The sequence below is a fragment of the Leopardus geoffroyi genome, chromosome C3 (genome assembly GCF_018350155.1).
Source record: "Leopardus geoffroyi isolate Oge1 chromosome C3, O.geoffroyi_Oge1_pat1.0, whole genome shotgun sequence".
NCBI classification, from domain to species: Eukaryota; Metazoa; Chordata; class Mammalia; order Carnivora; family Felidae; genus Leopardus; species Leopardus geoffroyi.
The window spans coordinates 64,145,332-64,171,683 of record NC_059338.1 but is presented as its reverse complement, the minus strand read 5'-3'; the positions used below and the strand labels follow the sequence as shown (position 1 = coordinate 64,171,683).

Sequence of the window (26,352 nt, the reverse complement as noted above, 5' to 3'; positions counted from 1 at the left end):
CTTCTCCCAGAGAGAACTAGTTAAGGCACATATTTGATCATGCCACTCTACCATAGAATGGACAGAAAGTCTTTCACAAGGTAGACTCCACCTAGCTAGTTTCCCAGCCTCTTGGCTTGACACTTACTGCCTCACTTAATGCCCCAACAGCATTTTACTGTTGGAACTGTGCATTTTCTTCCTCACCATCATTTTTGCTTGAAAGGCTCCCTGGTGGAGTCCATTATCACCTTCCCCACTTCTCTTTTTCCCTCCCTGCCTTCAGCTAAATATTCATTATCCTTTAAGACTCAGTGACTAGCTCAAATGCAAGTTATTCTGGAAATATTTCCCAAAGCCCATCTCCCTTCCGCAGCTGGGTTGGATTCTTTTCTTTTGAGTTTCCTTTTTATTATTCCATATCAGCTCATATGTTTATCTAATTCATCAGGCTCTTGAGCCCTGGGAACAGAAATCCTATCTTATTTATCTTTGAATTCCCATTGCCTACCAGAGTAAAATGTTCAAAGATGTTTAATAATAATGAATTGAAGAGTACACTTCTCTGGGAGAGAACATTAAGATTATGTACCACTGGGGGATTAGGTACTGCATTAAACAAAAAACAAAAAAAACAAGGAGCCTGGGAAGATGGCAGAATAGGAGGACCCTAAGCTCATCCCATCCCACATTTTCAACTAGACATCACCCACATCCAAATCAATAAGCCAGAGAGTTATCTGAAGACTGGTAGAACAGACTCCGCTACTAAATATAGAAAAGAAGAGAGGTAAGGAACACAAAAGAAATGAGTAATTCTGTAAAAAAAAAAAGTCAGTCAAGGAACTCACACAAAAAAAGGATGTAAAACATAATAACATATACCTAAATTATAGGTAGGAGAGGCAAAAAGAGTGGTTTCAAACTTAAATGACCACGAACTTAATATAGACTGCTGCATGCAGATGAGGTTATATACAAACCTGATGGTAACCATATACCAAAAACTGTTAATAAGTATGCAAAGACTAAAGAGAAAGAAATGCAAATATATCACTAAAGAAAATCAACAAAACGTGAGAGAAAGACAAGAAAGGATCAGAGAAAATCTTCAGGAACAACTAAGTAATAAACCAAGTGATAAAATGGCAGTCAGTTTATACCCATCAATACTTACTTTGAATGGATTAAACACTCCAATCAAAAGACATAGGGTGACAGAAAGGACAAAAAAACAAGACTCATTTTTGGGGCACCTGGGTGGCTCAGTCAGTTAAGTGCCTGACTCTTTTGATTTCTGCTCAGGTCATGATCTCACAGTTTGTGAGATCGAGCCCCATGTTGGGCTCTGCATTGACAGCATTAAGCCTGCTTGGGATTCTCTCTCTGCCCCTCCCCTGTTTACGTGCTCACTCTCTCTCTCAAAATAAATAAATAAACTTAAAAAAAAACCACCAAAAACAAAACAAGAGCTATCTATATGTTGCTTACAGGAGACTCATTTTAGACCAAAAGACACCTGCAGATTGAAAGTGAGGGGATGGAGAAACATTTATCATGCAAATGGACATCAAAAGAAAGCTGGACTAGCAATACTTCTATTGGAAAAACTAGACTTTAAACAAAGACTGTAACAAGAGACAAAGAAGGATACTATATAATAATAAAGGGGGCAATACAAGAAGATACAACAATTGTAAATATTTATGCGCCAAACATCAAAGCACCCAAATGGATAAAAAAGTTAACAAACATAAAGGAACTAATTGATAATAATACAATAATAGTAGGGGACTTTAACAACCCACTTACATCCATGGACAGATCATCTATATAGGACATCAACAAGGAAACAATGGCTCTGAATGACACACTGGACCACATGGATTTAACAGATATATTCAGGACCTTCCATCCTAAAACAGCAGAATACACATTCAAGTGCACTCAGAACATTCTGCAGAATAGATCACATATTAAGCCATAAAACAAATCTTAACAAATTCAAGAAATTGAAGTCATACATGCATCTTTTCTCACCACAATGCTATGAAACTAGGAGTCAACCACAAGAAAAAATCTGGAAAGAGCACAATATATGGAGGTTAAAGAACATGCTACTAAACAATGAGTGGGTCAACAAGAAATCAAAGAAAAAATAAAAAAGTACATGGAAACATATGACAATGAAAACACAATGGCTCAAAACCTCTGGGATGCAGCAAAAGTGGTCCTAAGAGGGAAGTATATACCAATATAGGCCTACTTCAAGAAGCAAGAAAAATCTCAAATAAACAACCTAACCTTGCACCTAAATAAGCTAGAATAAGACAACAAAACCTTAAACCAGCAGAAGAAAGGAAATAATAAAGGTTAGAGCATAAATAAGTGTTATAGAAACTGAAAAACCAATAGAACAGTTCAATGAAACCAAAAGCTGGTTCTTTGAAAAAATCAATAAAATTGGAAAACCTGTGGCCAGACTTCTCAAAGAAAGAGAGAGAGAGAGAGAGAGAGAAAGTGAGCAGGAAAGGACCCAAATAAATAAAATCATAAACAAGAGAGGAGAAATAACAACCAACACCACAGAAATACAAACAATTATAAGAGAATATTATGAAAAAACCATAACGGCAAAAAATTGGACAACCTAGAAGAAATGAACAAATGCCTGGAAATGTACAAACTACCAAAACGGAAACAGGAGGAAATAGAAAATTTGAGCAGTTGAATAATCAGCAAAGAAATTGAGTCAGTAATCAAAATATTCCCCCCAAAACAGAAGTCCAGGACCAGATGGCTACACAGGTGAATTCTACCAAGCATTATTTCTTCATTTAAAAAAAATTTTAGTTAGTTAATATACCGTGCAATATTGGTTTCAGAAGTAGAATTTAGTGATTCTTCACTTACATACAACACCCAGTGCTCATCACAAACAAGTGCCCTCCTTAGTACCTATCACCCGTCTAGTCCATCTCGCACTATTCTCCCTCCATCAACCCTCAGTTTGTTCCCTATCATTAAGTCTCTTATGGTTTGTTTCCATTTCTTATCTCCCCACCTTCCCATATGTTCATTTGTTTTGCTTCTTAAACTCCACATATGAGTGAAATCATATATTTGTCTTTCTCTGATTGACTTATTTTGCTTAGGATAATACATTCTAGCTCCATCCATGTTGTTGAAAATGGCAAGATTTCATTCTTTTAGATGGCTGAGTAATATTCCATTGTGTGTGTGTGTAAAATGGAGTGTTATTCAGCCATGAAAAAGAATGAAATCTTGCCATTTGCAATGACATGGATGGAACTAGAGAGTATAATGCTAACTGAAATAAGTCAGAGAAAGACAGATACCATATAATTTCACTGATATGTAGAGTTTAAAAACCAAAACAAATGAGAAAGGGAAAAAAAGAGAGAGAGACAAATCAACAAACAGACTCCTAATTATAGAGTACAATCTGATGGCTACCAGAGGGTATGGGGGTGGAGGAATGGGTGATATAGGTGATGGGGATTAAGGAGTGCACTTGTCATAATGAGCACAGGGTGATGTCTGGAACTATTGACTTACTATATTGTACACCTGAAACTAATGTAACAGTATGTTAACTAACTGGAATTAAAATAAAAATTTAAAAAACAAAGCAAAACAAACAAAGAGAAAAATGAGGCCTCAGTGGTGGAAGGGGTTTCAAGGGTTCTCAGGAAAAGCAGTGGCATCACTAGATGTGTAGAAGAACAAAACTTAAGAAGATAGCAGAATGGCCTGATAGCTCAGAGGACCCAGGACAGAGGGACTGTAGGACAATGATGTAGAGGGCACAGCACAGAATCTTAGAACTGCCATGGGTGAGGAGTGGTGGGCAGGACATGATGGCAGAGGACTTCTGGGTCCCAATAAGGACAGCTCCCATAGCAAAATTAAATCAGAGCACCTGATTCACTATGTCATACCTACCACCTGAGAGATCTCAGAAATTGTCTCTAGCCTGAGAGGTCCCACAAACTCTAAAGCTGGAAACCTTGACTAAAATTTTGATATTTTACACATAAGAATTTCATTTCCAGTAATTTTTCCTAATGGCATATCTGGACTGGTATCCAAACATGTATGTAAGTGGATATTCACCACCATTTTGTTTATAATAGCAAAAAAAAAAAAAATTAGGAAATGGGTCATTTAGCTCTTATATTTTTCTATTTTAAGTTTTGCAACAAGCTGTGTAACTGCTATAATCATGGGGTCCCTGGGTGACTTAGTTGGTTAAGAGTCAGACTCTTGATATCAGCTCAGGTCTTGATCTCAGGGTCATGATTTTGAGCTCCATGTTGTGTGTGGAGCCTAACTAAAATCATCAATCAAGAATAAAATCAAAGATACAAGCAAAGTAATATAAAAACTACATGCAAAAGCCTTCCTAATAGCATTTTATTCTCATTATAAAATATTATTTTTAATAATTAAGTTAGAGATAATATTTTTGAAATCTCCCCAATGTACCAGCCCTTATCAGCAATCTAGTTTCTTTCCTTGCAACCTTTCAGTTATTGTTGGCCCATGGACAGAACAGTCATATGTCACCTGGGGAAGATAATTCCTATCAAACAGGCAGGGGTGCTGGTAAGAGCTTGGGGAGAGATATAGAGAGAATAAAGCAAGGGTGAAGAGATCACCTGCATGCCTGAGAAGAGCCTCAGTTATCTTATCCACTATGTCTCAGCGGTGAAATTACAAGCTCTCTCAACAGGCAAGCACCATGGGTAGTCCAACTTTGTATAACTAGTATTGAAAACCTAGAGTTGAATATATTGGGTGCTCAAAAATATTTATTATTAAGTGCATAATTAATTAGCTTTGTTTTCATACTTTAATTTTGAAACTTTCAAAGTAAGTAAAAATTTTAGTAAGAATATACTTACAATTGAACCAAAGGGTGAAACTTTTCTCGAAAATCAAGTCTCAATGGGCAGCCATATTCTTTCCAATTATATTTTACTCGCTAGAAAAGGAAAAATGATTTAGTTATTTTCTATATATGTCTGATTGATAAAATTATAGTTTTCTTACCAAGTTTTTAGATGGTTTATTCCTCAAATATGACCTGTAAAAAAAGAATCATTTTTCATTACTTATTTTTCTTTCTTCTTTTCAAACTTAAAAATCAAAACCATTACTTTGTTCAGGTAAGGAGGTATTACAAAAGTTAAATAAATAAACATAATTACAAAATACTCCCCAAATGTGTGGAGATTAAATAACACACTTCTAAATAACTCATGGGTCAAAGAAGAAATCTTAAGAGAAATTTTAAAACATTTTGAACTAAATGAAAATGAAAACACAACTTATCAAAATTTGTGAGTTGCAGCAAAAGCAGTGCCTAGAGGTAAATTCGTAGCAATGAATGCATATTTTAGAAAAGATTGATGTTAATAGGAATTAATACTACTTGATTCTAAATTATTGGTGTTATATTAATATAAGACTCAGTGCTTATGTTAAAACTATTTCTTACTTTTCAATATGGTAAAAGAAATCATGCTGAAGACATTCTTTTTTATTAAATCTACAAAAAATAAAACATAATGAAGTTGTAATATTATCATCCCTTATATACTTAACAGACATTTAATCATTTAACTCAGTGATTCTCAGACTTGAGAGTATCACAGAATTATCACTTACTGAATTAGAATCCTGGGGTTGGTGTGTGGCCCTCACATTTCTATTTAAAAAAATCAGCTTCATAAATGTTTCTGAGGACATCAGAATTTGAAATATATTGATTTATATATATTTGATACATGTGAAGAATTCACTGAAAATCTATCAAAATAAGATAAATTTCTTTGGACTATTTTCTTCCATATATATATATATATATATATATGTATATATATATGTGTGTGTGTATATATATATATATATATATATATATATATATATATATATATTAAACACAGACTCCTAATTGTTACTGGAGACTCAGTTGTACAGGTAAGGAGCTACTTTAAGCATTCACATAATTTCCAGTTAGGATTCATGCAGACATAAGGCTATCATGGTCTGTAAAGTGATAAAATTTTCAGTAAGTTAAATTATTCATTTGACCATTTTTGCTGGCTACTTCCAGCAAGGGAGTGACTCAAATCACCACTGTGTTTAGAGAGATATTGGAAGTCTACACCATCTCTCACCCTGAAACTCAAAACAGACCCCATGAGATGCCCTTCATCATGGACATTTCTCCTGTCGTGGGCACCTTGAACTCCATAGGTCTCCTTTCATGACTGTGAAAACCTTAGGCCTATCACATCCTGAATTTAAGATCAGAGGGTCATTTTTTGGGTTGCAGTCATTCTTAGTCATTGACTAAGAGGCCTAGAATAAGGTACTGAAATCTATGTTTTTCAAACATGCTTTCCAGATAGGTCTGGTGAACAACCAGCTATCTGACAATCACCATGTATACCCTCCCAGAACAGACTGATTGAAGCTGCATTTCACTGAAGAAAGAAATCTGCAGGCACGGCTACTGTGTGCAGTAGTCCTGGGAAACAGGACAGCAGTTATTCTCAAATTTTAATGCTCTTGCTAATCTCCCAGAAATTTAGTTAAAATAGAGGTTCTGTCTCAGCAGGAGTGGGAGAAGTTCACAGATTCTGCATTTCTAATAATTCCCCAAGATGCCAGTGCTGGTCCACTGACCATTCTCTAAGAAGCAAGGACATGGACCATCCCAGAAGCAGGATGCTCTATGCTATATAAATTAGTTAGCCTTCGTGTTTCCTGGAACAGGAGTTATGGAAAATGCAAATTCCTTGCTGAATTAAATAAGAATACTTAATCACCAAGCCAGCAACCGATTATCACAATTCCACACTCCAAAGGTTATTGGAATGGCAGGTGAATAGACAATTGTTTGGATGAGAGCAAGTCGTTTCACAAATAGACTTGCATAAGAGCCCCTGGTCCCCCGCTCTCCCCCACTCCTAACCACAGGAGACCTTCTCGTCTCAAGTGCACCTTTATCTCAGCTGAACGTACTGTGCTTGCTGACCTCGAGTCTCGCCCACACAGAAGAGAGCTTTGGCAAGTGGATGACAAAATCCAGCGTGCTTCATCATAAACCACAGTAAGATCAAATAAAGAGAACCCTGGGGTTCTCTGGAGGAAGCACTGATGGTTCTGTGAGGTTTGCTCTAAAAAAATGTCCCATGGGAAATGGTGCAGGAAACTGAGGCTTCTCTGATGTGGATGTAAGCGATTCTCTGACAGAGATGAGATCATGACTGATTTGAGTAGGACAGAAAGTAGACCTAAGTGTTTATGCCTCTCCCTTCCCTGGGAAGTGAGCCTGAAGAGCTGAGAAGAGGTGATGGTGAAAGCTGGGAACTGGATTATTAAAAGGGAAGGTGGAGAAAAATGCTGGTAATCGGGGAAGAGGTTAATTCTTTTTATCTGTTTGTGCGATTCAGATGTAAGGTTTGACTTGGCAAAAGGTTCACGCAAATTTAGTTTGGACAAACTTCAATTCAAGTTTTGGACACCAATGCCAATTCAACTTTGGATTTCATCAAGAACATGTCAGTCATCAGGCTAATAGCACCACCAGTAATTACCATGTAGTTCACCATTTGTTTTAAAATGCAAAGAGTAAGACAGGTCAAATGCAAATATACTTGCCCTTTAACAGCAATGTATTTATGAGGATTACAGCCAACAGCTATTTGGAACACCTAAAATGAAGCAATTTAAGTGGTGAGATCAGTGGTTCTGGTTCTCATGAGCTAAAAGCAATTACATTTTCGATTTGAAATAATAACCTTTTAAATGTACGGTTTATCATACTGTTCTGTGCTGTTTTACTCCTTCTTTCTGATCACATTTTTTTTTTTCTCTCTCTTTGCTTCCGGTTGCCCAGACCATTGCCCAAAGGTTAGTACTCTGCTTTTTTGACATCAGTATCTCAAGAGAACTGACCCAATCTCATCTTTTACGAGCACCTCTGGCTCAGCTGGTAGGTTTCTATAATATGTATAGCTATTAATTTGACTTCTTTTTAACCAGAGACCTGGTTCTTCCCTGACCAGGATGCCTATTTCAATTTCAACCTGGCTCCCGGATGCCTTACTCGTTGCTGTCTACCCTGCCACCCCATCCTAGGCTTCCTAGGGGCGATCTAGACGCTTGCTTTCTGTCTTAAACATGTCCTGTATGTTGCATATTTCCATAAGACAAATCTGAAAAAACCTCTAATACTCCTTACCCCACAGTAGGACTTGGGGATCAGAGGATGGGGTTAGAGAATAATGTCCAGATAAGCCTGATGGATTTAAAGAGTTGTGCATGTGAAACCAAGGCCCTTCAGCCTTCATTTGAAAGGCATGCCCTACAGCAGGAGTTCATGGATTTTATTGCCTGAACCACCTGATCTTGGTCACAGGACCTGATTTGTTCTCTCAGCAACTCTACCTACAGTCCTTGCTGTCCTTCATCATCAAAGCTTTGTTTTCCAGTCAAATGTGTTCAGAAGCATGGGCCTGCCCTTTATCTTTACTAACCTATCCATTTGTCACACGTGGTTGACTACCCTGCCGCCCCATCCTAGGCTTCCTAGGGGTGAGTCTTTCAGTCAGGACCCACCATCACTCGGTGTCTTAGTCATAGCATCCCTTCTCTTCCGGGGCCCAGTTGACAAAAATCAACAACCATGCTTGGGGTTAAAAATCTGAGTTGACCCGCATGTGGAACGTGAACAGGAACGTTGGTACAGAGTATGGGATGCACGAGAAAGGCTGTTTTCTAGGGCACCCGTGCACCCACTGCTGTGGGGCTGACAGTGTTCTCAGGACTGGATACCTAATTAGAGGTATTCTGACATGTAACCCAAATGAAAACAATGAGCGCACTGGCTTTCTTTATTTAATATTATTTTCCAATTTTAGTATATGTGCTGCCAAAGCAAACACTTCACATTATTCTCTCAGGTGCAGAGACAGGGTAGGACTGCTCTTAACTTAGCTCAGAAGTGGACACAGCACATTCCTTCTAACCAGGCAGAACAACTGAACTGAGACAGGAATTCTGAAGGCCGTCAACACAGAAACGTTGGTAGATAATGCATTACATAGAGTGTAGTCATCTCTCCCTGGGGAAATTGATCCTGGGAGGAATCACTAAAGCTTTCTGGGGAATGGCTCACTAGGGTGGCTTCATTGCAGCCAATACAAGCTACCTACAGTGGGGCACAGAGGGTGGCTAGATTTGAACTGTCCATGTCTTGGGGCATGCCGAGGAGGAAAGAGAAGAAACAAACTGGAAATATTAGATGGCTACTCTGCGACAGTCACCATTCTGGACACTTTACACAAATGGATCACATTTAATACTCTCAACAGAGTGGATAAATACTGTAAGACCAATTTCCCTTTGGCAAACGAGGTGACGGCAAATCACTGGTTAGTAGCTTGCCCCAGCCGGCAGGTGGCAAGGCTTGGATCTGAACTCAGGTGAGATTAACCTGTTTTTGTAATGCCTGGGCTGGGCAGCACCCAGTGGTTGGGATCCCTAACAAACCTAGTGAGTAGATAGGAAAAAGGGGTAGAGGAAAGCAGGGTGCTTCTGGAAGGCATCTTGTACGGGACAAGCAGCTGGAGGTGGAGAACAGATCTAGGCTGGGGAAGAAAGAGCTGGCTAGGTTGCAGTTTCTTGCTTCCTGCGAAGATGAAGCTGGGAAGGTGGTGGGATAGGCCGGCCGGGGAGTGGCTGGTGTGCACCTGCAGGAAGTTGCCCGGGGAAGCCGTGTGTCTGTCAGCCGCACTCAAGCTTGGATCACATCTGCCTCTGTTCAGGGCTCCTTCCAAATTCATGCAAGCTCACTCTGCTGGGAACAGGCTCCTTGTGCTGGGGTCCTGATGGACGGGGGCTGTTATTTCATGTAACTTTGAATTCTTCTTGTAGGGATTCCTCACTGTGTTATGCCTGGTATACAGTAGGTACTCAATATATGTTTCTTTTTTTTAAATTTAATTTTTTAAAAATTTACATCCAAGTTAGTTAGCATATAGTGCAACAATGATTTCAGGAGTAGATTCCTTAGTGCCCCTTACCCATTTAGCCCATCCCCCCTCCCACAACCCCTCCAGCAACCCTCAGTTTGTTCTCCATATTTATAAGTCACTTCTGTTTTGTCTGCCTCCCTGTTTTTATATTATTTTTGTTTCCCTTCCCTTACGTTCATCTGTTTCGTCTCTTAAAGTCCTCATATGAATGAAGTCATAGGATTTTTGTCTTTCTCTGACTGACTAATTTCACTTAGCATAATACCCTCCAGTTCCAGCCACGCAGTTGCAAATGGCAAGATTTCATTCTTTTTGATTGCCAAGTAATACTCCATTGTATATATATATATATATACCACATCTTCTTTATCCATTCATGTATCAATGGACATTTTAGCTCTTTCCATACTTCGGCTATTGTTGATAGTGCTGCTATAAACATGGGGGTGCATGTGTCACTTCGAAGCAGCACACCTGTATCCCTTGGATAAATGCCTACTAGTGCAATTACTGGGTCGTAGCGTTGTTCTATTTTTAGTCTTTTGAGGAACCTCCATACTGTTTTCCAGAGTGGCTGCACCAGCTTGCGTTCCCATCAATATATGTTTCTTGATTGTTAATTAGGCTGGGAGGGAATAAAGAGAGGAGGCATCCCTTGGAGTAGAACTGACTCAGAAGAGGTGGGGTGATGTTGAAGAATTGGTGTTCAGGGGGTGCCTGGGTGGCGCAGTCGGTTAAGCGTCCGACTTCAGCCAGGTCACGATCTCGCGGTCCGTGAGTTCGAGCCCCGCCTCGGGCTCTGGGCTGATGGCTCAGAGCATGGAGCCTGTTTCCGATTCTGTGTCTCCCTCTCTCTCTGACCCTCCCCCGTTCATGCTCTGTCTCTCTCTGTCCCAAAAAATAAATAAACGTTGAAAAAAAAATATTAAAAAAAAAAAAAAGAATTGGTGTTCAGTTTCTTAGTGCTTCTGGTTACCTGAACACGCTGTTGCTATTTCACGGTGCTGTACTTTGGTATATGCGTCTTCCTGGGGTTCCCTTTGCATCCAGCCTGCTCAACTTCTACTGATTCTTCAACAGTCCTTTTGGGACACTCAGAATGGCCCACTCTTCTGGGCTATTTGATGACCATGTATCTCACATTCCCTCATGCTGGCTTTTGTTTATGACTAGGGAAGAGTCTGTCTTTTGGTCTTTGTGACAGTGGTGGTGGTTACGTGGTTACACACACATACTGAGACAGAGAAACGCAGTCGGTATCCGATACATTTTTTCGAATGAAACAATGGTTCACTTTTTTTGAATAAAGAAATAAATGCAGGGTCAATGTGGACATGACTGGCAGTTTCCTCTGACAAACACACCCAGCTTCTGTTGTTCTCATTAATTTCACTTTTTCCTTTATAAAGTTTTATTTGTCTCCATAAACTAATAATTTTACACTTTTATAGGTATTTATATGTCTCACTTTCGACAGCAAACCCACGGAAGGCAGAACTGTGATCCATTCCCAGAGTTTTGTTCCCTGATCTCTTCCCTACGGAGAAACGTTACAAATGTAGGAGGGGAGTGGAGTTGCACAGAGGTATTGTATGGATTATACAGCTCACCACCATTATTACCATTATTTTTTTTTTTTTTCAACGTTTATTTATTTTTGGGACAGAGAGAGACAGAGCATGAACGGGGGAGGGGCAGAGAGAGAGGGAGACACAGAATCGGAAACAGGCTCCAGGCTCTGAGCCATCAGCCCAGAGCCTGACGCGGGGCTCCAACTCCCGGACCGCGAGATCGTGACCTGGCTGAAGTCGGACGCTTAACCGACTGCGCCACCCAGGCGCCTCTATCCATTATTGAGGTAAAGCTTTTGATCTGCCCATATCACTTACCTTCTGGGATATCGGACATGGTCTTGCTGAGTCACTAGGCCTCATGTGGAGAAGCAGAAGACCCGTGTTCTGGAGTCTAGGAGAAACGGCACGTGCAGGTGATTATAGAATCACAGGGGAGGCGGGCACAATCCCACCTTTCTGGAGAGCCTATGAAAAATCCCATGTACACAATGTGACTGAGCCCTGTGAGGAATTCTAGAGGCCTAGAAGGGGGTAGTGATAGCAACTGCTCTCTGCTTCTGCTAAGGCAGCTGTGCACCGTGGTCACTCTGGAAAGCCCCTTGCACCTCATGGTGGGCTGGCATAGGGTCGGCCCAATGGGAAAGAGAAATGAGAGCTATCAACATTTCAACTCCCTGTTTTATTAACACCCCCAGTCCCTAGAGGAGAGGCTGTGCTGCTGACATCTTGCCCTGCTTCTGATGGTATCAAAAGGCTACAGCTGCTCCATTTGTTCTTCCTCTACCCTCTACAGATCTTTTCCTCCTATTGATAACACTTTGGGAACAATAAAGAGTAAGGTATGAAATCAATTTCCTGAACCACATTATGCCACATAGTATGATCCGACTGGAAGCAAAAATGAGATCAAATTTCTGGGTGATGAAGTGCACAAGAGTTATTTTGTGCTCAGAGAAACTGGGGAGGGCCAAAAATCACAGTTTTTTGGAAGTTTTATTAATATTCTATCCTGTTGGTGCTCAGGTGTTTCCTTTTTGAAACAGCTGGGGAAAAACAAACTAACCACATGCAAAGGTTCTTTTTCTTCCACTATTCATCACATTTTCATATTTATTTATTTATCAAATATTGGGTATAAAATGTAAATAAATAAGTTAGGATACAAATAGCACATTTTTATATTTTTTAAATCACTGTTCCATATTTCATCAATTCTAAGATATATGTTTTTTTCTCATTTAATACCTTTGAAATCAGGAAGCATCTTATAATTTTAACTATGTCACTTATGGTTTGTTTTCCAATGTGATGGAAATGTTGATTTGATAAATACAGTAATATACCATAGATCTGTGAAGAACACTATAACAAATACTGCATCTATAATTTTCTAAGTTTTTTTTTTTTTTTTTTGAGAGAGAGAAAGAATGTGTGGTGGGGAGGGGCAGAGAGAATCCCAAACAGGTTCTATGCTGTCAGTGCAGAGCCTGACAAAGGGGCTCGATCTCATGAACCATGAGATCATGACCTGAGCCAGAATCAAGAGTTGGATGCTTAACCAATTGAGTCACACAGGCACCCCTGCATTTATAATTTTCCATATAATTTTTCTTATAGGTAGATTTTTTTTTCCTGCCATGGCTGATTTCAAAGCATTAGGTATTTTTTCTCGAGTCTTCGACTGACCTCAAGTATCCTGGATAGTTTGATTTGTATTCTACAGCAACAGAGTTCTAAGTAAATATCCAGAAAATCAAAAATACCCCAAGAAACACACAACATTAGAAGAATTGAGAGAAAAGTTGGTAGGTGAGGGGGCGAGGGATGAACTGAGCCTCCCTGAGTACTGTCTTTAAAGTAGACTTTTCTCCCTCCCCTTCCTGGTCTCTCTCTACCACTTTGTGCTGTTTTCTTTCCTTAATAGCATTTAAAACTATTTGAAATCATCTTGTTCATTTATTTGATGATTTGTTCTTTGTCTTTTCCCACAAGAGATGTGTCCCACAACACCAGTACCTCTTTTCTTGTTCACCATGTATTTTGAACACCTAGAAAGTGCTTGGCATAGAGTAGGTACTCATACTCACTTGGAGTAGCAGTGCCATTTTTCCAGAGAATATATTGAGTCAGGAATTAATGATGACCATAGAAATGCCTTAAGACTCAATTCCGGAGTAGTTGCTTCCTCCGGGAATTATCGTGCTCAGGTCCTACCTATTCCAAGAAGAGTCAACGATGGTGTTTTCTCTGATTCTGCTCAAAGACTTTCTGATGTTAGAGTTCTAGTCTGCCCAAGGATAGTATGTAAAGACTTTGGGATGGGAATGAATGATAAAACACACTTGAAAATTATTGAATAAAGAAATAGCTTGTTTTTTGCATCTTCAATTGGATGAATGAAAACCTTGATAGGTTTCATTTCGTTACATTTTTATACAGAATAGTAATTTCAAATCTCTCCAAACATTTAAAGGAATTTGAAATCTGGATATTGAAAGTGATATGAGGCCATTTAAGTAAAAGAACACCTGGAAATCAATACCCTTGATAGCACATTTCATACCGAGTAGGTTCTTTTAAAAGTCATACTTACTGCAATTTGAAGTAATCATCTACTGCCTCATAATTTACATTTTGAAAAAATGTTACTGTCTGGAAAAGAAAATGAGAGTTTATTTAAAACAGGAAAACTGGGAATGGGGGGACAATGAATACTTTCAAGACAGATTTGAAACTTTCTTTAGGTAAGAAAAAATATAATTAGTATTTTTCCAATTTATTTTCTTTTCTAACTCAGAAACTCCAATTATGTACATATTAGACTTCCTTTGTTACCTTTTTCTTATTTTCTCTTTGAATTGCATTTTACCATAGTCCCTTTATTTTGATTGCTTCTCTCTCCCTCTTCATTTACTTTTGTCATTGCAATATTCCTATTTTCATTTTTAATTTTTCATTTCATTCCTGATGTGTGACCAGCCTTCTCCTGGTCCTAATAACCTCATCTTTGGACCTTTTTATTTCTTCTTTGAGGTTTTTAGAATAATTACAGACACAATGTTGTCTGTAATTTTTGAGACTCTGAGGAGTCATTTGCCTGAAACTTCTTTTCTTGTTTTTGAGTAGTTAAAAAAAAATCTATTTGCCTTGTGTATATGTCCTTGCTATTTTCTTCTACCTGGGGCACGTTTCATCTCAATGTTCAGCATTCCAGAAGGTTTCTATCTTTTCAGGATAAATCCAGTTACGGAACATGTATGATATTAGAGGAAAAAAATTATAGGTTGTATTTTTTTATTTAATTAAAAAAATTTTTTTAACATTTATTTTTGAGAGAGAGAGAGAGAAAGAGAGAGAGCATGTGAACAGGGAAGGGGCAGAGAGAGGGGAGACAAAGAATCCAAAGCAGCCTCCGGGCTCTGAGCTGTCAGCACAGAGCTCAATGTGGGTCTCAAACTCACAAACTGTGAGATGATAACCTGAGCTGAAGTCAGACACGCAACCGACTGAGCCTCCCAGGTGCCCCATAAGCTGCATATTTTTAAAGCATGGTAACTATAATCACCATATCCCAAAATTACTTTTTTGGTGGTACTTCTTTGTTTTGTATATATTTATACATATCTTCAGAGATATCAATTTGACTCTGGCTAATCTGGTATGATTAGAACAGAGATGTTGTACCTCTAATATAACCTTTGCAAAAAATCTTAACTTCTGAGACAAAGTTTATTTATCCACATCTTGGATGGTAAGTGGTATTAAACGAAATATGCAATCTCTCGTGATAAAGTTGAAGGCTGTGGAGGTCATCACACTAAAAATAAATCTAGTTCAGTTTCGAGGAAAGGAGCTAGTTGTCAAATTTACACTTGTATTCTATTGTACACCATACTCTTCTTCATATGTAATGATAAAAATAGCATAATTAGCCTTGAAAATTTTAATATTATCTTTTGTGAAATGTAAGCAGATTCTCCAAGGGTTGCTTATCAATTGTCACTTAAGTGGTGCTCAAGCTTGGGTCTGTAACTCAACCAGCATATATGTATATTATTTTGGATCATAATCACTGAAAATATTTACCCAGTGGAACTATTTTAAAAATACATATTTTGTGAATGTGATCATCTGTTTAAAAACCATTTCATTATAAATAATTAGGAAATGATTTGGAGACTTTCATTTCTGCTAGTGGTAGATGGGTTCTACAGACAAATTTTTGCTCTTTAAAAAAATTTTTTTTAACATTTATTTCTTATTGAGAGACACAGAGACACAGAGTGTGAGCAGGGGAGGGGAAGAGAGAGGGGGAGACACAGACTCTGAAGCAGGCTCCAGGCTCTGAGCTGTCAGTACAGAGACCATCGCGGAGCTCGAACTCACAAATCCCAAGATCATGACCTGAGCCGAAGTCAGACACTTAACTGACTGAGCCACCCAGGCACCCCGACAAACTTTTGCTCTTAAAAACACACATATCACAAAACCTACAAACATCAGCCTTTTGTGAAGTCACCTTTAAAAGCATCCAATAACTGACAAGAGAGTAGAGAACTATTAGCCCAAAGACTGAGGGAAATTAGGAATCTAGAGAATAAAGCAGAACACCAGAGGCCATAATCTATTTCTCCCCCAAAGGCATTTGTCAACATAGTCAGGAGATAGAGAATTCAAGATAGAGAATCAAATTGGATATCCTCTCTACATTAACCTGTGTTATCAGAAGATTGTATTCTCAGAGTAAGAGTAAGTCAAGATTAAATTTGGGCCCTCCTTAACTTTCTAGTGACTTCAGTTACTATGTGATCAGAAAAAGCAAGAAAAGGAAAAAAATTTGTCCTAACAATTGGTAGCCTACCTATGGGTAGGTTCTTGTATGGGTGGAATTGTTTGTCCAGAAGACTCAGGATTTAAAGAAGTTTCAAGGGAGTGGTACCCCTAGATAGCAGCAAACACAGATCATCTTAAGATCAAGGCATATTCTTACTCGACCTCAGGGAATTCTTACAGATAGTTTTACAAGTGTAACAGCACATAGTCAAGAATAACCAAGTGCACAAGGAAATAAGGTGTGCATGAGAATAAACAAACCAGAATAAACAATGATGAGGGATAAGAAATAGATGAAATAACACATGCTCAGACTGCAGATATGGAAGTAATAGGTGCAGATTATAAAACAGATGTGTTTACTAGTCGTGTGGAAATAAATTACAAGTTGAAAATATCTGTTGTGTAAAAGAAACCATAAATGTGTCAGTGTTTTTTTAAAGGAACAAATAAAACTTCTAGAGATGGAAAATACAAGAGTCAAAATAAACACACAGTGTATAATTTTGGCATCAGATCAGGCATGACAAGAAGAAGGAGTGAAGTGGAAGACAGATCAGAAGAAATTATAACGATGTATTGCAGAGAGATAAAAAGATGGACAATAAAGAAGAAAGACTCATGGGGAATAGATGGAGGGTTAGCTTTTGTTTCATCAGTGTTTCAGGAGAAAAGACAGGGACAGAGGCAAAGATGACATTTGACAAGATACCTGATGAAGACAGTGATCCACAGATTCAAGAGGCCCAAGAAGTCCCAAGCAGGATAAACGTAAACATCTACACACATCAGAGTGAAAGTATAGAATGCAAAGAATAAAATCATAATTCATCACATCTAGGATGCCACAGGGTATAAGACTCATCCTGATGTCATAGGTGGTAAAAAAAAAAGGTGCCTTAGGCATAAAGAAACTCATTGATAGTAATAACATAATATTAGGAGACTTCAACACCCCACTCACAGCAATGGACAGATCATCTAATCAAAAAGTCAACAAGGAAACAATGGCTTTGAATGACACACTAGACCAGATGGACTTAGATATATTCAGAACATTTCATCCTAAAGCAGCAGAATATACATTCTTCTCCAGTGCACATGGAATGTTCTCCAGAATAGACCACATACTGGGACAGCCCTCAGCAAGTACAAAAAGATCGAGATCATACTGTGCATATTTCAAACCACAATGCTATGAAACTTGAAATCAACCACAAGAAAAAATTTGGAAAGGTAACAAGTACTTGGAGACTGAAGAACATCCTACTAAAGAATGAATGGGTTAACCAACCAGTCAAAGAGGAAAATAAAAAGTATTTGGAAGCCAATTAAAATGATAACACCACAACCTAAAACCTCTGGGATGCAGCAAAGGCGGTCACAAGAGGAAAGCATATAGCAATCCAAGCCTTCCTAAAGAAGAAAGAAAGATCTCAGATACATAACCTAACCTTATGCCTTAAGGAGCTGGAAAAAGAACAGCAAATAAAACCCAAGACCAGCAGAAGACAGGAAATAATAAAGATTAGAGCAGAAATTAATGCTATCGAAACCAAAAAAACAGTAGAACAGATCAATGAAACTAGAAGCTGGTTCTTTGAAAGAATTAAAAAAATTGATAAACCACTAGCCAGTTTGATCAAAAAGAAAAAGTAAAGGACTCAAATAAATAAAATCAAGAATGAAAGAAGAGAGATCACAACTGACACAGCAGAAATACAAACAATAATAAGAGAATATTATGAGCAATTATATGCCAATAAAATGGACACTCTGGAAGAAAAGGAAAACTTCCTAGAAACATACACACTACCAAAACTGAAACGGGAAGAAATAGAAAATTAGAACAGACCCATAACCAGTAAGGAAATCAAATTAGTAATCAAAAATCTCCCAAAAAACAAGAGTGCAGGGCCAGATGGCTTTCCAGGGGAATTCTACCAAACATTTAAGGAAGAGCTAACACCTATTCTCTTGAAGCTGTTCCAAAAAATTGAAATGGAAGGAAAACTTCCAAACTCATTCTATGAAGCCAGCATTACCTTGATTCCAAAACCAGACAGAGACCCCACTAAAAAAGAGAACTATGGACCAATTTCCCTGATGAACATGGATGCAAAAATCCTCAACAAGATATTAGCCAACCGGCTCCAACAATACACTTAAAAAATTATTCACCACGACTAAGTAGGATTTATACCTGGGATGCAGAGCTGGCTCAATATCTGCAAAACAATGAACATGATTCATCACATCAATAAAAAAAACACAAGAACCATATGATCCTCTCAATAGATGCAGAGAAAGCATTTGACAAAATACAGCATCCTTTCTTGATAAAAACCCTCAAGAAGGTAGGGATAGAAGGATCATACCTCGAGATCATAAAACCCATATATAAATGACCCAACGCTAATATCATCCTCAATGGGGAAAAACTGAGAGCTTTCCCCCTAAGGTCAGGAATAAGACAGGGATGTCCACTCTTGCCACTGTTATTCAACATAGTATTGGAAGTCTTAGCCTTTGCAATCAGACAACATAAAGAAATAAAAGGCATCAAAATTGGCCAGGATGAGTTCAAACTTTCACTCTTTGCAGATGACATGATACTCTATATGGAAATCTTTAGGGTTTCCTAAGATTCCACCAAGAAACTGCTAGAACTGATTCATGAATTCAGCAAAGTTGTAGGATATAGCATCAATGCACAGAAATCGGTTGCATTCCTATACACCAACAATGATGCAATAGAAAGAGAAATCAAAGAATTGATCCCATTTATGGTTGCACCAAAACCCATAAAATACCTAGGAATAAGTCTAACCAAAGAGGTGAAAAATCCATACATTGAAAACTATAGAAAGCTTATGAAAGAAATTGAAGAAGACACACAAAAAAATGGAAAAAGATTCCATGTTCCTGGATAGGAAGAACAAATATTGTTAAAATGTCGATACTACCCAAAGCAATCTACATATTCAATGCAATCCCTATCAAAGTAATATGAGCATTCTTCACAGAGCTAGAACAAATAATCCTACAATTTGTATGGAACCAGAAAAGACCCCGAATAGCCAAAGCAATCTTGAAAAAGAAAACCAAAGCAGGAGGCATCACAATCCCAGACTTCAAGCTACACCACAAAGCTGTAATCATCAAGACAGTATGGTACTGGCACAAGAAGAGACACTCAGATCAATGGAAGAGAATAGAGAACCCAGAAATGGACCCACAAACCTATGGCCAACTAATCTTTGACATAGCAGGAAAGAATATCCAATGGGATAAAGAGTTTCTTCAGCAACTGGTGTTGGGAAAATTGGACAGTGACATGCAGAAAAATGAATCTGGACCACTTTCTTATACCAGATACAAAAATAAACTCAAAATGGATGAAAGACCTCAATGTAAGACAGGAAGCCATCAAAATCCTCGAGGACAAAGCAGGCAAAAACCTCTTTGATCTTGGCCACAGCAGCTTCTTACTCAACATGTCTCCGGAGACAAGGGAAACAAAAGCAAAAATGAACTATTGGGACCTCATCAAAATAAAAAGCTTCTGCATAGCGAAGGAAACAATCAGCAAAACTAAAAGGCAACCGACAGAATGGGAGAAGATATTTTCAAACGACATATCAGATAAAGGGTTAGTATCCAAAATCTATAAGGAACTTGTCAAACTCAACACCCAAAAAACAAACAATCCAGTGAAGAAATGGGCAATAGACATGGATAGACACTTCTCCAAAGAAGACATCCAGATGACCAACTGACACATGAAAAAATGCTCAATGTCATTCATCATAGGGAAAATGCAAATCAAAACCACAATGAGATACCACCTCACACCTGTCAGAATGGCTAACATTAACAACTCAGGCAACAACAGATGTTGGCGAGGCTGCAGAGAAAGAGGATCTCTTTTGCACTGTTGGTGTCAATGTAAGCTGGTGCAGCCACCGAGATTCCTCAAAAAACTAAAAAGAGAACTACCCTACGACCCAGCAATTGCACTACTAGGCATTTCTCCACAGGATACAGTTGTGCTGTTTCGAAGGGACACATGCATCCCCATGTTTATAGCAGCACTATCCACAATAGCCAAAGTATGGGAAGAGCCCAAATGTCCATCAATGGATGAATGGATAAAGAAGATGTGGTGGTATATGTGTACAATGGAGTATTGCTCGGCAATCAAAAAGAATGAAATCTTGCCATTTGCAATTATGTGGATGGGACTGAAGGGTATTATGCTAAGCGAAATTAGTCAGAGAAAGACAAATATCATATGACTTCACTCTTATGAGGACTTTAAGCTCCAAAACAGATGAACATAAGGGAAGGGAAGCAAAAATAATATAAAAACAGGAAGGGGGATGAAACAGAAGAGACTCTTAAATATGGAGAACAAACAGAGGGTTCCTGGAGGGGTTGTGGGAGGGGGGATGGGCTAAATGGGTAAGGGGCATTAAGGAATCTACTCCTGAAATCACTGTTGCACCAAATGCTAACTAATTTGGGTGTAAATTTTTAAAAAATGTGCCTTAGAATTGGTGAAATGTGGTGGTGGGAGCAGTAGCAACAGCCTTAAGAGCAGCACCCACAGTGGTGATTGTGGTGGTAGCAGCAATGCATAAACATAGTGCTTGCCAGGTACCAGACGCAGCTCCAAGGGTTTACATACCTAAACTCATTTTCATCCTAATAACCTTACAAAGTAAATATTATGATAATGACTATATTATATAATTTCATTGTATTAACATGTTAACAAAATTATGTTAATATATTTTATTACATATAATATATTATTATTATTATCATCATTACTTAGATGAGGGTACGGAGGCATAGAAAGACTAAAAAACTTGCTTCTCTGAGTATTTTTGTGTTTTTTGGGGGTAAACACCCAGTATGGTGATTACTGGATCAAAGAGGACTTCCATTTTCAACATTTTGAGGAACCTCCATACTGTTTTCCGGAGTGGCTGCGCCAGTGTGCATTCCCACCAACAGCACAAGAAGGTTCCCCTTTCTCCACATCCTCGCCAACACCTTGTGTTTTTGCTTTTAGCCGTTCTGACAGGTGTGATACATGCACCCCTATGTTTATAGCAGCATCATCTACAAGAGCCAATTATGGAAGCAGCCCAAGTATCCACTGATTGATGACTGGATAAAGAAGAGGTGATATATATATATATATATCAGAGGTGATTATATAACATATATATATATATATATATATATATATATTATACACACACATATATGCAGTGGCATATTATTCCACCACACAAAAAAGATTGAAACCTTGCCATTTGCAATGGCATTTTTTGGAACTAGAGAGCGTAATGCTAATTGAAATAAGGCAGAGACAGACAAATAGCATATGATTTCACTCAGATGTGGAATTTAAGAAAGCAAACAAATGAGCAAAGAGGAAAAAAAAAAGAGAGAGAGAGACAAACCAAGAAACAGACTCTTGGTCACCGGTGGGAAGGTGGGTGGGGGGAAAGGGGAAATAGGTGATGGGAATTAAGGAGGGCACTTGTTGTGATGAGCACTGGGTGATGTAGGGAAGTGTTGAAGCACTACATTGTGTACCTAAAACTAATGTAATATTATATGGTAAGTATACTGGAATTAAAATAATTTAATAAAAAAGTTAGATGTAAAAGCAGTCTTAAGATTTTTATGGAATCAAATTTTAAAAAACTTGCTTAATGTCATCAGTTAATGTGCATTGCTAATAAATGACAGAGCTAGTATTTTATCAAAACAGGTAAATTTTTATATCCTTGGTCATTTGTATATTTTGATTGGTAACTTATTTTGAAGTTCTAAACTGCAAATGGGCAAATGCACACGAGACAGCCCATTCTTGGAAAGAAAACTTATGAGAGCATCTGCAGATATTGGGGCTAGATAATGAAAGAAAATATTCCGGGGCTAAAGGAAGTGGAACTCTTTTCTGTTTTTGTTCTGGAAGAAGGGGTAACTCAGTTTCAGAAAAGTGAGTTGAAGATACTCCTTATTTCTTGAAACATGATCAATTGAGTCTCATTTTATTCATTATGTTTTACTTTTCCCCTGTAACTTCTTCCCCCATTTCCTGTCTCCTCTGTAGGCCTCCATATTTATCAAACAAGTATGATGTCATCATACTTGATGATGTCATATTGTCTGATATATGTCCTTAGGTATCTTTGTATCCACGGAAAATGAATAATGCTTTTCTTTTTGTTGCTTGTGATTTGTATGCGGGTGTTTGTAATTTTTGTAAATGTTACCACGTGATCGATCTCAGTTTCTCACTTAACACTGTTTTCTACTCGACACCGTTTTAAGATCTATCCCTATGACTGTACACAAACCTAAATCAGCTTTCTTTGTTTCTAAACCCGTTTCTGCCAGATTGCATTATTATTGTAGTTGTGGAATGAAACATTATGAACTGGTGAAATGTCAGTTACTGCTTCTCTGAGAACTAAACTGATTGCTTTGGAAAGTTTTAATAAACCAAGTTCCTGAAGAAATTGCTGAATTAGGTATGAGCAAGGTAACAATAAAAAGCTGGTTGAAAATTTAAAAAACAAAAAGGACTTTGGTTCCTTTCCCAGTGTCATTAATTTTGTTTTCCCTCCTCTACTTAATTGATCTTTTTAAGAATTTTTTAAATGTTTGTTTATTTTTGAGAGAGAGAGAGAGCGAGAGACAGCATAAGAGGCAGAGGGGCAGAGACAGAAGGAGACACAGAATCCGAAGCAGGCTTCAGGCTCTGAGCTGTCAGCACAGAGCCCGATGTGGGGCTCGAACTCACAGAGTGCAAGCTCATGACCTGAGCTGAAGTCAGAGGCTTAACTGACAGAGCCACCCAGGCGCCCCTTCCCTCCTCTACTTTAAAGAAACGGAAATGGGAAGTCAGCGATAATGCATTACAAATAAGGTTATTCAAGAAAGGAGACGAGGCGCTCCAATAAGTTGACTTATTTCAAAGAAAAGCCTGTGGTCCTATATTAAAAGATTGACTAATGAATGCACATTCATTTATTGAAGTTAAAGTACAATGCTTCATATATATGTTTCATGTTTTAGGATTCTCTGCTTTAACTGACTTTGGAATTAACTGAACACTCCATTGCATTGCATCAGTTCAGAGGCCCACCCTCATATATGCTAAAGAAAGCTGAGCCCAGAAAGAGAAGGTGGGAAACAGAATAGAGAGAGTTGGGGAAAAAACTGTAGTAACGCGTAAAACGCTTATGCTATAATGTTCATCGGAAAGTAGTACACAAAATAATATATGCAGTTCATTCATACCTAATTGTGCTGGACTGTTTCCAAAGCTAGCTTCAGTGATTCCTCTCCTTCCTGTAGGCACCACCCCTCACAGCGTAAGTAACCTGGACTGGCCTCATGAATTGCTTTGACAAATAGAATGTGGCCGAGAAGAGGCCTTGTGGCTTCTACTCATGCAGTCTTGGAATACTGCCCTAAGACCGCCTTGGGGAAAAGCCAGGTCTGGCCTGGACAATAGAGGTCACATGGTTCACAGACAAGTGCTCAGCTGATGTCCCTTCTACAAACAAGCCAGCGTGAGCGCCAACCACATGACATGTATTTGAGGCCATCTTAGATCACCTTGTCCCAGACAAACCACCAGATGAATAAACCCAGGTGAAACCAGCAGAATTGCCCGGCCTCTCACGACCCAAATGTTGACAAATAGATTTGGATACTGTTTGAAGCCATCGCGTTTTGGGTGATGTTATAGTATAATAGGTGGCTGATAGAAGTCCATACAAAGCCATGCATTAAAAACAAAAAAGGAAGCAGGAAGCAGATAATACAATTGACAAAGAATTCTGCAGGAATGTGCTTTTAGGCAGCAAAGAGGCCTTTTGGATATTAAAAGTGAAATGTGTGACTCAGGAGCTAATGGCTTATCATTTATTTATTAAAAACTTGTATATTTCTCAACATTTTCCAAGCTAAACCTAGAAGGAAAATCTTTTTTTAAAAAATACACTCACTCACACACACACACACACACACACACACACACACATTTACAACAGACTAAGAAAGTTCTAATTTGTCTTCACATCAAACACTGTTTACCACAATCAGTTAACAGAAATTACTGCAACATTGGCCAAGAGGACCTAAAACGAAGGATACATGATATTATGAGAAAACCTCAAGGAATGTGACTGACAATGCTAGACGCTATTTTTTTGGTGATAGGATTTATAAAAGTCAATATTATAATTTCACATTTATTACAGTCATATGAATACATTTTCAAACTATCAACTTACCATGGTTTTAGTGCAGTATCCTAGGGCAACTTCATAGTGAACCTGATATGTCTCTTGTAATATATTTGGGCCATATGATTCCACCACAATATACAGACCAATATTTTCTGGATAGACTATTTGAGTCCAGATGGACACGTTCTGTCCCTTGTCCAAAAAGAAAAAAACACTAAAAATATTATTAAGAAATGCCACGTAGGGGCATTTCTCTTTTGAATTGAAAGTTACACTTTTTGCTTCTAGTCTTAAAGGATATTCCTGTGGACGTATTGTGCCATTTTCAAAAACATGTATGAGATACATTAGCCCAGAGGAACTCATCGAGACTGTTGACTTCAGTGTACTATTTGTCCATGCGTGTAGTTTTACCGCGTCTTTAATATTGGCCTTGAAGTAGAACATTATGTTATTTTCCATTTTCACCACCACATTTCCATAATAATCTGGAAAAGGAGGAGAAAAGTTTGTGTTATTCTAAGTAACTGCGAATCCATGCACTTCTAACCAAAATAATTTCTTTTGTAGTAAGGAAGGATTTGTCTGTTTTGATAAAGTTAGAGTGTGCAGGCAGAAAACTACAACTTTACGTGATGCTGAAGGACATCTCTCCCACTTCATAGTGGGGCAATGTTTCCCCTGGATAGATTTCTTCTTGCGTGTACAATATCACTTAGGTATATATGACATCATTTCCATTAAAAAGCTAGAATTAGTGCATTAAATAATAATAAGGATAGGCATGACAAGAATCATATTATTAGGAAGCATTGTATTATGGACAGCATTGTGTCCCCCCAAGTGAAAATATCTTTAAAGAGGTAATTAAGGTTAAACTAGGTCATAAGAGAGGGGCCCTAATACAATATGACTGGTATTCTTATTTATAAGAGGAATAAGAGACATCAGATCTCTCTCTGTCTCTCTCTCTCTGCATGCACACAGAAAAAAAGGCCATATGAGGGCACAGTGAGAAGGTGGCCTATGTCTCTAAGCCAAGAAGACGATCCTCACCAGAAACCAACCTTGAGATCGCCTTGATCTTGGGCTTTTGGACTCCAGAACTGTGATAACATAAAATTGTATTGTTTAAGCCACCTAGCTCATGATATTTTGTTACAGTAGCCCTAGCAGACCAACAAAACTGGGATAAGAAACGGGGGTGGGTGTTGGTTCCTCTCATGTTCACTCTATAAATAAAAGCCAACTTCTTCCCTTAACAGAGTTTTATGCCTAAGTCATAGAGGTTCATAGACAATAAGTCTCTTACATTCTTTGGTTTTATAGCCATATCTGTAAAATGAACAGTGGAGCTAGTTGATTTCATAGCTTTCTTTCCATATACGACTTTCTCCGTGTACAGCTTCTAGGGGTATACTTTCCTTAACTAAAAAAACAAAAAAACAAAAAAACAAAAACCCGACAACAACAACAACACCCCAAAACAAACCCAAACCACCCAATGCTTTAAGGGGACTGACCAAAAGGAGGAAGGTCGATTCGTAGAGTCAGGAAGGTTCAGAGTATATTATGTGTATGCATCTTACATTTGAAATTTGAATAAAT

The 26,352-nt window shown here is 38.3% G+C and overlaps 1 protein-coding gene across 3 annotated transcripts in view; it reads right to left on the bottom strand.

The window, feature by feature from the left end:
* Positions 1–26,352, bottom strand: part of CATSPERE (catsper channel auxiliary subunit epsilon) — a 197,889-nt gene that overhangs the window by 29,755 nt on the left and 141,782 nt on the right. For all 3 annotated transcript variants that reach the window (XR_006705997.1, XM_045453179.1, XM_045453178.1), the window contains 7 exons: positions 24,790–25,232; positions 14,220–14,278; positions 11,942–12,017; positions 7,675–7,727; positions 5,504–5,554; positions 5,056–5,089; positions 4,908–4,987 (listed from right to left, as the gene is read on the bottom strand). Coding sequence is in view for 2 of the 3 variants with exons in the window: in XM_045453179.1 (XP_045309135.1) it covers positions 4,908–4,987; positions 5,056–5,089; positions 5,504–5,554; positions 7,675–7,727; positions 11,942–12,017; positions 14,220–14,278; positions 24,790–25,232 (796 nt within the window). In the remaining variant the exon portion in view is untranslated. The remainder of the gene's footprint in view (positions 1–4,907; positions 4,988–5,055; positions 5,090–5,503; positions 5,555–7,674; positions 7,728–11,941; positions 12,018–14,219; positions 14,279–24,789; positions 25,233–26,352) is intronic.